At 45.2% G+C, this 12,112-nt stretch overlaps 1 protein-coding gene across 1 annotated transcript in view; it reads right to left on the minus strand.

Moving 5' to 3' along the window:
* Positions 1–9,364: 9,364 nt before the first annotated feature.
* Positions 9,365–12,112, minus strand: part of LOC147646225 (uncharacterized) — a 385,217-nt gene continuing 382,469 nt past the window's right edge. The window contains exon 15 of the mRNA XM_086873765.1: positions 9,365–9,644. Coding sequence (XP_086729891.1) covers positions 9,516–9,644 — 129 coding nt within the window. The 3' untranslated portion in view covers positions 9,365–9,515. The remainder of the gene's footprint in view (positions 9,645–12,112) is intronic.

Below are 12,112 nucleotides of genomic sequence, written 5' to 3' on the forward strand. Positions count from 1 at the left end.
TTCAATCCTTCTTAGTCTAACAGGCGAGCCTTTTTAGAGTTGCTAAGTTTTAATTCATTCAGGCTTCACTTTGACTGTTTGATGTTTTTCATTTTATCAGCTACATTCTACAATTGGTGTAAGCTTGGATGGAAACAAAGTAAGTTTCCCAAAATAACAGGGTTTTCTATGTGGATTAGCAGGAATCTCATTCCATGCTCTATCTCCACAGATTAGCAATATGGAACTAGGTAATCACTTTGGTAATTGTTCTGTGAGATTGCACCACTAATAAAGGCTTTACTGTCAGTGTGAGTAACGACATCAGCTATAGGGTTGTCTGCAGCCCAGTGCTGCATTACTTTGTTGGAATGACGTTTTGTCGGGGGTTCAAACATTATCCATCCACCTGAGGTATTGGTGGAACCTAACAAATCTAATTCTTCTGGGGGGCCCTATGGTAACATTGAGAACTTTGGTAATTTTTGCTTGCCAGCAGGCTTCAAGTTGTCTTAATGTGAAGCCAACAGTGCAATTGCGCTCCTGCAACATTGCCAATCCATTCAGTCGAGTCTCATTACTAATTAAACCTTTAAATGCTGCTTGAGGATCCCATTCAGGGACTCCTATGAGACAGGTGTGAAAGGATCTCCAGGTGTGGCTAGGCTCAAACACATTGACCTTTGGCCAGTTCAGTGTGCCAGAGTGACCCATATGTTCTGTCACTTTTGGATGTTAGTTAGCAGACAGTTGGTCAGGACTATACACAACACAATTACCATAAGCAGTTTGTTCCATGTAAATGACACCATACGAGCAAACTCACAGCTAAAACTAACGTTAAATGAACTTTCAAAGATGCTTACACTACCTCTTGAAGGGGGAAATGCTTATACTTTATACTAACATAACAATTACTACACAGGCTAAACTCTTAAACTATTATCTAACTACTTTTAACACACGTGCTCTGGTATATATGTAGTCTAAGCGTGAAAGCAATTTGCTGAAAGGGTAAACACACAACTACAATTTGCTTTATATACAGTTAGATGGAGTCTCTACACTTTTCTTAGATCTTCTACAGAATTTCCTTCACAAACAGACTATGATTTAACACGATTCAGTCTTGGAACGTTCACTGCTCCCTTGATGTCGGATGGCAGCTGATCGGTGACTGAGGGCTTTGATGTTCAGGTTGTTCTTCACATCCTTCTAAATCTTAAAACAAAGGATAACTGAAAAATTGGTAGAGACACAACATCATAATAACAACATAAAATTTCTGTTGGCAACTGTCTGTGTAGTGTTCAGACACAACTGTGTCCTGACAGCTCCACTTCTGATCCATGTCTGGAGTATCAAGGCTGTGTGGTGACTTCTCTGTTCACTGGATCTCGTGTGTTCAGAGGCAGACAGTCTGGTCAGATGGACAGGTGACCTTTTTGAACCTGCCAACAAAACACAGACACTTCTCCCCTTGAAGTTAATGAATTACACTAATCAAAATGCTTTTAGGATATCAATTTTCCCCGTTTTCTTAAAAAAAAAAAACAAACGAGATGTACTTCTGTTATAAACATCAACATCAACACAAACCCATATATACAAGGATTAAGAACCTATAGCAGTTAAAAAATCAATTAAATCATAAACATTATTAATAAGATATGTAATATAAAACTACTATTAATTACTAAAACACTGCACCAGCATCCCATAGTTAGCAAACAAACAGAAACAAAAAATCATCAGTGAAGGATTGGATAACCACCTCCGGAAATGATTCTCCAAGCCCACTTCAAAATTGATCCAGCTGCCATATTAATAGGGTCAAATTGCTGAGTCAAAAAGTGACTCAAATACTGATTTGGTACAGAAAACATCTGGATCTGCTGGCAAACATTCTGTCCAGGTAAAGTCAAGGCTTGGCCAGGGCCTGGCTTTAAACTGGAAAGATGCCTCTTAACTCATTTCTAAATCAAGGTTCTCAATAGTAGCAGCTAGGAGATGCTTACAGCACAGCAAACTGTTAAAATGCATTTGTACAAAGCAAATGATCAAAAGCCTCAGGTACCAGACCAATTAAACCATGCAGCAGTTGGTTTAATCTGAAGCCTCTCCCATGGCAGCTGTGCCTCAGCAATGGTACATCTTCTTAAAATTCTGGAAACACTGAAAAATAAGAAAGCTATAACAAACAAAAACTGCAGAGATTGCAACAACCAATAGAACTCCTGATGAAGTCAAGGGTGTCACAGACTGCATTCCCTTCTATCCACAAGCAGGTTTCATCAGCGTTCTGTCACAGCTGTTTCAGTTGTGGCTGTCTTCATCTCTCTAGGAAAATAACTATACTTTGCAGTTTAGACAAGTGTCTCCAATAAAACATAAACAATTTAAATTAAACAATATTTAAACCTAACAATAATGATTTATGACAAAAGGAAGTAACAAACTTAACCTTAAAAGAATATCTAAGTTATAAAACTTAACTTATAAACATTCAAGCCTAAATATAATAAAACTTGACTTTTCTTAATTCTATTAACACTTAATCTATATTAAATAAAAACATAACTTAATCTTATTCTGTTACTATAAAGAGGCAACTAAAGGTTTGATATGTACCTTTTAAACACAATATAACAGTAACATGGATTCACTATAAAGATTATAAAAACATAACAAATCCATCACAATACTATGTCATCTAGCTTTGAGAATAACTCGCAATAACTGCAAATGGTACTAAAAATACTTATTCATAATAGGAATTTGCCTTGCTTAAATTGGTTAGGATTTTAAAGTGCAGTATTTCTAGAGAAAAACCACAACAACACTGGATTTGGCAAGTTGCCATTTAGCTTTTGTAGCACTTTTCAGAAACATTAAGCCCAATTCTTAAACTAAAATCCAAATTGGTATATATGCAGTTATATGTGTTTTATATAACAAAAGGACTCACATTGAAATTACCTTATTAAAATTGTGGAAAAAACAAGCAAATGGGTAATATATACTTTAACTTAACTTTGTCTTGTACAGTAAAGTTCTCTTAACTAATTATTTTTTAAACCACAAATCTCTTCTGCAGATAACGTTAATTGGAGTGTTTTCCTAGTAGCTGTAAATCATACCATATTTTAACCTTAGGTTCTAAAACCAGTTATTGCAAGGTAACTTCTGTTAATATTCACCTTAAACACCTTTTTTTTTGAAAAGGGGCCTTTTTAAACTTTCAAAGAATCACAATAATTTGTCCAGGAAAACTCAATAAACTGCAATTGCATTAACTCATAATTACTTAAAACACAAAATTAACTCTAACAGGGTATACAAAAACATTTTTAAAAACCAATGAATCATGACTTTTTAACAAACTGGGTACTATCCCGGTGCTTTTTCTTAGAGAGGGAGCGGGGGGGTGGACTGCCCGCCCTGCTGCTGCTCTCTGCTGCTGTTATCTTTCTTCACATTCTCCACATACTCTCGCAGAAAATAACCCAAAAAAAACACCTCACAAAGTTAACTTTAACACATACAGTTGTTTCTCTCAATCTCTCTTGTTCACTGATAGAGGAAAAAAGGGGCACAATTTTTACAAAAGCAAGCGATGTTACACGAAAAGTCTCTCACAGCCAGGTGCTAACAACGGTGACCATTGCAGCTTATCAACTTCTAATTACAGTGATGAATTTCATACTAGATACCATATAGTTTGTGATTTTTTGGCTATTTTGTCTCTTTTTGAAGCTGTCTAAGCCACCTGTTTCTGCTCAGCTGTTTCTGTAATTGTTCAGCATGGCCTTGGAACTTTTTCTGCACTGCTTCTGCCCTGGGCGTGCCCCCGCTCTCTGCGCACACCTCAGTGCTCCCCCATGTCCCCCTGGTTTGGGTGGAAATCAATCTAAATTTGGATTCTTTTCTTCCAGGGTAGCAAAGTTGGAGCTTAAATAAGATTGTAGTGTTAAGAGTGACTCCAAAAGTGAAGCAAATAGTTCAGGATATATCACATCCTGCTGTAACTGAACAGATTCTGTTCGTTGTTTCAGCGTTGCTGTGGAATTTCTTTCTCATTATTTCCTTCTCTCTGGCTCTCCCTCCCTCTTTCCATGGGCAGCATAGATAGGACTGTTTGCCCAGCAGTGGGAGGCAAAGGAATGAGCATACCCGTAAGCAAGAAGTCCAGGGAGCTCCTTGCGCAAATCAAAACCCTTAAGCTGTGGCTTTTCTAAAAAGCAGGTAAATAAATCATGTGCTGCTTGCCTTTCCATCTTACCGTCAGCGCTGTTGCAGCCCTACAAGGTTCGGCAGCACGTTACGGCCAGGACTCTCCTCTGAGGTCGCCTGGGGCGCAGCACCGTTGCTTTTCGCCGTCCTTGCTGCGGAGGACCCGTCCCCTGTCGCCGACTCCCGTGGCCTTCGCTTTTTAATGTCCCAAAGGTCCCAAAGGTCCCAAGGGTCCCATTTGTTTGGGCGCCATTTGATGAGTTCGGCGGGAGACAAGCAGCACTCAATATGAAAGATCAGCAAGTCTCCTTTATTGGTAACTCCAAACTCCCTATATAACATCAATAATTAGGCCCACACATAGTGCAAAAGCAAGCTCATTATTGGATATTTTGTTTAAGGACAACTCCACCTAGTTCCACATTCTTGTGGTCGTTCATCTGTGCTGAATCCACATTCTTCTGATCACAGTGTCCTGTTCTCAGTTCACAGTTATCACTAAGGTCTTTCTGACATTGCAACATCTCATACCAACTACACTCTACTGTTGTTTAATTCTTTCTCAGCTAATTGCTGCATGGGAACACGACATTTGTTAGCTAGCCACTCTTCCACACTGTTGAGCTTCAGGAGCCTCCCGGGAAGCACCAGCCCTCCCTAGACCACCCTTGGGAGCACTTTTCCTTTTCTCTCTCCTGACAATTTTATCCCCAAAACTGCCGTGGGAATGTTGTATCCAAGCACATCCTCCAGCGCTGCACTTTCCTCCTGTGAATTCCCTGTGCAGGGAATGTGTCTGTGCTTTTCCCTGCTCTGTTCACTGACAAACAAACCTGAGCCCGTGGGACTGTCAGAGCTCCTTCATGCCATGAAATCAGGTTGTGTTTCTCATGGCATGTTCTGGAGGAGCTTTTCTTGGTGTGTCTTGTGCTGCTGGAAATGACACAAGAGCCAGGAGGGAACAGAAGCTGCTGCTGCCCGTTGGCTCAGGGCCAGGGAACCAAGTTGTGCTCCCGGGCAGTTGGGCCCTGCTGGAAGCAGAGCCGCGTTTCCCTTGAGCAGCTCAAGCTTGTGACAGCTCCAAACAGGAAACCTCCGCAGAAAACTCTTCCTCCAAACTCAGCTGCTTTCCCTCCTGCAGCTGTTTGGGAAAGAGCCTCAAAGCACAGACTCTGCTGGGAGCCATTGGTGCATTTCCTCCCTCCCGGCAGCAGCAGCTCCTGAGCCCTTCACGGGCTCCTGGCCCTTCCCAAACCCTTCAGCTCCCTCGGAACTCTCAGCAGTCACTAACATGTGTATTTCTTTCATATTTAAACTGCATTTAAACTTCTCCTTTTCTCTCCTCTCTATCTTTTTTATCTCCTCTTTATCTCCTTTAATCCTGTCAGCACCAGCAGGATGGGGATGGAGTCCTGGGGTGGGTGTGGGATGAACTGAGGATCCAGCAGAGAAGGGCAAGGCAGAGGGGAGAGGACTCAGCCAACCCTTCTCCTGCTCTCTCCTCCCCCAGGCTCCAGCTAAAGCAAGTCAGACTGGAAAGGATCCCACAAATGCTGTGTTCTCCTCCCTCTGAGCTTGGCTGGGGATCCTCAGCTTCAGCCTGGTGCAGTGGCTGAGATTCGCTAATTTGAGTTTTTTGGCTAATGCACTAAATAATGTGGTGGGTTTAGCGCTGGCTGAAATCTCCAGGGCACTTACTCATTTCTCACTGTGAGATATGGATTAGGAGAAGGGAAAACCAGGCTTTAAACTTAGAAGGAATAAAGGAACTTTATTAACAGGACTACAAGAATGAGAAACCAGAATAAAACTTACAGAATGCCTTTCTTCTCCTGAATAACTTTTGTTGTTTTTTTTTTTTTAACTGACAGCATAGAGATAGAACTTGGGATGTTAAAACAGAATTCATTACACAAGAGTTTTTTATTAGTTTTTGTAGGGAGAGGAGTTTTTTCTTATTGTATCATGAAGACTTTTTTACAAGAAACAAGTTTTTTGTGGTTTTTTATTTTTACAAATAGCAGGCATCTGGGAAAAAAAATTTCTATTGTGACATTTTTCTCATTTTTACAGCCCTCCTAGAGGTGTGTCTATGGGTTATGAATTCATGGGGTGTTATTTTAAGGATGAGTTGTTTGAAGGCAAAAGTTTTCTTCATTTGTTTTTGCGATCATCTTTGGAAATGGAAGTTTTCTACTTCTCTCCATCAATGCAATGGGGATGTTATTGTTTTTATTTATTTTCTGTTCAAGCTTTTCATGGGATTACAGTTATTTTAACATTTGTTTCATTAATGGATGCTTTTGTTTAGATTTACAATTTTAATACTTTATTTTATACTTTTTTTCATGAAGTAAATGAGATATTTTAGTATATCAATGATTATCTCTATAGTCTTACTAAATGATTATTTTAGTTTCAATTGCCATTTTTTCATTTCTTTTCTATCTGAGGTTTGGCCCTTTTTTTTACTGACTTTGATGTTTTTATGTTGTTTTTTTGTGTGTTATTACTCTGTCCTTTTCTGTCCCTGGAGAGATGAACAAGGTTTGTAGGTCTCATCCGTGTATTGAAAGGGTTAATATCTTGCCCAGTCTCATAATCTTCCTAGTGTTCCAAATAAATAGGTACTGTGAGGGATACATATCACAGGTGAGCACCCACTGCACAATCTGCTTTGGATTAAATCCCATCTCCGTCTTCATCAGCTCACAGTCACTGTGACACTATTCCTGCATGGAAGAAACAGGCTGGGATGGCCCTTTCTGCTTTTGGTCCTTTTATTGGCAAATGAAATATTCTATTTGAAAACCTTCAAACCCTGGAGTTTCTTTGTATTTCCACCTGAAAATGCTGCCAGTTGAGGTTCCCAAGTGTGTGGTACGTGTTTGTGTGCACAGAGCAAAGGTGTCAGCCTGTGTGCGTGGCCCGGGTGTCTGTCAATGTCCATTGAAGCAGACGGCTGGAAGGGGGCTCTGCCCGCCCTGCGCTGCTCCGGGGCTGGGGCTGGGCTGGCAGAGGCTGCAGAGCGCTCTGAGAGGCACAGCCTCAGCCCCGGCCGCCATCTTGTGCACGGTGGCACAGCCTCAGCCCCGGCCGCCATCTTGTGCACGGTGGCACAGCCTCAGCCCCGGCCGCCATCTTGTGCACGGTGGCACAGCCTCAGCCCCGGCCGGCATCTTGTGCACGGTGGCACAGCCTCAGCCCCGGCCGCCATCTTGTGCACGGTGGCACAGCCTCAGCCCCGGCCGCCATCTTGTGCACGGTGGCACAGCCTCAGCCCCGGCCGCCATCTTGTGCATGGTGGCAGCTCTGAGGGCTGTGTGAGGGACGCTCTTCCCCAGCGCTGTTTCTCGTCCTTTCCTTTCCCAGGATGGCATTTGGAAATGTTTCTTCGGCCCTATCAATACACAACTCACTGTCTTACTCACTTTATGCCTGGAACGTTCTAAGAAGACAATGAAAAGCGTAGCGTGATTATGATGCACAAATAATAGTCAAGAAAACAGTACTCCATAGTGTAGGGCCTGTAGAGCAGGGATTCGTTTATTCAACACCAGGAGTGAGGGGGAAGCACCACCACAAACTCACTTGTCCATTCTTTGCACAGGACAAGCTTTTAAACTTTTTAAACTTAATGGGCACATTCTACTTTCCTAAGCTTCATATTTTCTAATTCCATGATTGTGGAAGCCCTTGCAGCAGGGCTCTGCATGAAGTAGTTGTCAGCCTCTTGGGGGTTGTTTTGGATGAAGGCTCAGGGGCTACCTGAATTCAAAAGGCCTTTTTGTTACACTTCAATACTTTCCTTTTCTGGGAATTCAACACAAACTTGTAGTCAATAAATTCTGCAAGTGCTCTTGCTGCGTGAGGCCACATTGTATCTTTCATTCAGCAATTCATGAAGAAAACACCAATTGCCTACTGAGACCCTTCTGCTCCCTTCCAAATCACTACTCAAGAACAAGCCTCAGGCACATGCCCACAGTCCCTCTCTGCCAGCAGCTCCGAGCTGCATTGCACAGTGCTTGCTGTGCCCCAGAGAGCACCAAGCAGGCTGGCCTGGTGCCCCTGAATATTTCTGCAAAGCCCTCTGCATTTCACACCTTTGCTGTGGCTCAGTGCAGAGCTCCAGGATTGCAGGCGCTTGGTCCCAGAGCTGTGTGAGGCACTGGCTCGTGCAGATGTGCCCTGACTTGCTGTCAGTGCCTCACGCTGGCCTCGGTTCCCCTGGCAGAAATGCCGTGCCTGAAGGACACTGCCCTGTGCTGGAGCCTGCGGAGCAGCCCGGCTCCCTCCCCCTGTGCCCAGAGTGCTGCACACACTGCTGACCATTGCCAGGAGTTCCAGGGCAGGCGGCAGAAGAGCAGCAATGGTCAGGCAGGGCAGCAGCCCTGGGCTGCTCTTTGCCTTTCTCTCCTCCTGTGCAGACTCCAGACAGCCCATGGCACCAGTGTGTGCTGTGCCCAGCACGGTGCCGCTTCCCCTCAGGAGCAGCCAGCTGCCAGCTTGGCTCTGAGAGCGGAGGATTTGCCTGGGGCCAGCAAGAGGCAGCCAGGGCCAGGCTGCTGCCTCTTGCAGCTCCAAGGGCCTCCTTCCAGCCTGCCTGTGCCGAGGCTCAGGCTTCTCCGGGCTCTGCCAAGGCTCTGCTGGGCCTCCAGCCTGGCCAAGGCCGGGCCCGCTCTCACCTCACAGTCGCTGACAGCTCTGCACCACAGGAGACCTTGCACAGCACCCTCACTGCTCTTTCTGCTTTCTCTCTTCAGCCAGACTCTCCTCCAGCCAAAGAGATTTCTCTTAGGGATACAAATCCAAGTGGCAGGAACCCAAATACTCTCGAGTCACATCTGCACAGCCTGCATCTGCACAGGATGTTTGCGTTGCACCGCTCCTCCTTTGGTTTTTCCTGCAAATGCCATTGCTGTTTCTGCCTCAAATAGAAATGTCAGAGCTGGGCAAAACTTGTCCAGTTGGCCATATTCCAAAGGCAGTGTGGTCTGGAGAGGATGAATGAAGAGGAGCCTTCCCCCCTTACAAACTGTACCAAAGAAGCCATCAATGTCACTTTCCACCTCTAAGAAAAAACTGACAATTCAGGAGGAAATGTTGAGCTTTCTCACAGGGTCAGAAGGAGAGAAATGTTCCAAAGGAGTTGAGATTTTAGAAATTTTATTTAAAATCCTACTCTACAATCCTACACTACAAACCTACACTACCATCCTGCACTACAATCCTACTCTATAATCCTACTCTACAATCCTACTCTGCAATCCTACTCTGCAATCCTACTCTATAATCCTACTCTAAGTTGGCCATGGAGAAGACAGTTTATAAATTAATTGTTGCATTCCTGCCTCCTCCTTCCACTTCTTCACGGCAACGATGAGAGGTGCCAGGCTGGACCCAGGCATGGCCGATGTTATAAATTGATGCTGCAGAAAGGAAAACAGCAAGAAAGCATGATTTTCCAAGCGAAGAGCTTCAAAGGCAGGGGAATGCTTTTTAAATGAAACGGGGATTGAGTCAGAGTAGGTCAGGAGCATGGGGCAAGAGTGGCACAGGTTGCCCCAAGAGCTGGTAGGTGGCCCACCCCTGGAAATATCTGAGGTGTGAGTATCCTGATCTCTTGAAAGATGTCCCTGCTCATTGCAGGACACAGACTAGATGACCTTTCCATGTCCCTGTGTGTTAGTTTGAGATGAATTGACATTTAGGGAAAGAAGTAAGAAACCCCGCACTGAAGTGATTTCTTTGAGAGAAGCTGCTGGGAGCTTCCGCAGTGCCTGAGACAGGCCAATGGCTGGCTAGTTCTGAGAACTGACAACATTTTGCACCATTTAGAAATGAGATGCACCTCTGTGATGATGCACATTTTGAAAACCACCAGCCCGGGCACTGGCCCTCTTTGCTTCCGGAGCCCGAAGGTAACGGAGCTCTGGTGAGGCCGGCCCTGCTCGCCCACGGCCTGTGCTCCTGGGGGAGGCCGGGCCAGAGCCCAGCGGCTCCCGGGCGGGGGATGGAGGCTGCGGGACCCCGGCCCCAGGCTGGGCCAGGCCACGGCTGCTGACATCTTGCCCACACTAAACCCTCTCCCTGGCGTGCAGCGACGGCTCCAGGCCGAGCCTCCCCTCCCAGCGGCTCCCGGGCAGAGAGAGGGCCCCAGCACAGCCTGAAATCCAACACCGTGACTGCCATGACCTGGGTGAGATTGAACCCTTTCACTGCACAGATGAGACCTTTCTTATTCTTGTGGGCCTGATAATAAAATTTGTTATTCCTTTGAAGTTTGAAGCCTGTTTTGCCCTTCTCCTAATCCATAGCTCCCAGCAAGAAATGAGTAAGTGCCCTGGTGATTTTAGCCAGCGCTAAAACCCAGCACTCCCTGCCAGCCCAGCCCAGTCTAGGATTGCTCCCCACTGTCAGCTGAACAGCACCAAGGTTGGAAGGGAGGAGGATGGGGGCTCATCTGATGCCTTGGATTTCAGTGGAGGAGGAGCCCATCCCTGGGACACTGTTTCACCTGCAGCCCTTTTGGCATTTTACCTGCAGCAGCTCCTTGGCAGACCAGCGCTGCGCCTCGCCTTTCTGCAGGCAGCAGCTCAGGAAGTCACGCAGCAAAGGCGAGAATTGCTCGGGCTGCCGCAGCTGTGGGCTCCCTTCTGTGGCTATGTGGAATTTAGCCTGGGGAAAAAGGAAACACAAGGCTCCACCTGCTTCTTTCCCATCTGGAACTGCTCTCCCAGAGCCCATTGTTCCAGCTCCACTCTGCAGTGGCAGTTTTTGCCCTGGCAGAGAGGCAGACATGACTTTCCTGTAGCATTTGGATGACGACTTTCCTGTATCATGAAAAAACCCAAGCCCCAAAGCCACAGCTTTGCTAACATCCAGCAGATCTTGCCTTGGCAGCTGATTTCATTGCCTGATCTAGTTAGTGGCAACTACATCAGCAAATACATGTTTCCTTCTTGGAGGATTCCCAGCAGCTTGGCAGCCTTTTTGGAAGAGGGATTTTGCTATTCTAACTAACTGTACTATTTCCAAGGATTCTTACATGAAAAGAATCTCTGCAGTGCTTGTTGGTCCCTTAAGCACAGCTGCCATAAAACAAAACTCATCCAGCTTATTGTCTTGTTCTTGAAAATGATGGTAATTGGAAGAAAAGAAAGGAAATGCAGCAGGTGTTCCTCAGGGAAGGAAACAAACCTTTGGAATCTCATTTTCAACACAGACACATTAAGATGCCTCCACAAATGTATTGGGTTGAAAATGCCTGTTTGGGCACACAGGAGCCACCTGCAGCTCTGTCTCTCAGCACTCTGAAAATTTCAGGTTCCCTTATGTGGCAAAAGGAAAATATTCATGGTGAAATCAGAAGTGTCATCCCTGTGGTAACCCTGTGCTGGTTGGATTCTCAAGTCAATGCATTAACGCTGTGCCCATCCCAGAAAGTGCCAGGAAACAAACAGGAGGTTTTGGCAGGCTCTCCCCGTCACCAGGCTCCATCCAGCTTGGTGATATGGAGAAAGTGGCTTGGGTTAGGAAAGAAGGTGGTCACTGAGTGTCTCAGCAGCACTGCACAAGAAGCAGAAGAGACTCTGGCTTTACAGCCTCATCTCTGGGTTTCAGACAAGTTACCCTGTGAGAAGAATGGGGCTGCACTTCTTCTCTCAAAAGCACTGTTTTAGAAACTTGGTTTGGTTTGCGTTTCTTTGCTTCATTTCTGGAAAGATAACAGCAGCTCTGAGATGCTTGTTTCCTATTCTTGGGTCCATCTACACAGCCAAAAGAGCTGGAACAACTTGTAAGGCAAAGCAAAATGCTGCCTGAGAATGGAGATGGTTTGGGCGAGGTAAGGCTTGAGTTCCCCCAGTGCTGCAACCAAAGCTCCAGCAGATGCTGA

This window comes from Cyanistes caeruleus, unplaced genomic scaffold (assembly GCF_971803275.1).
Source record: "Cyanistes caeruleus unplaced genomic scaffold, bCyaCae1.hap1.1 HAP1_SCAFFOLD_107, whole genome shotgun sequence".
Classification (NCBI taxonomy): domain Eukaryota; kingdom Metazoa; phylum Chordata; class Aves; order Passeriformes; family Paridae; genus Cyanistes; species Cyanistes caeruleus.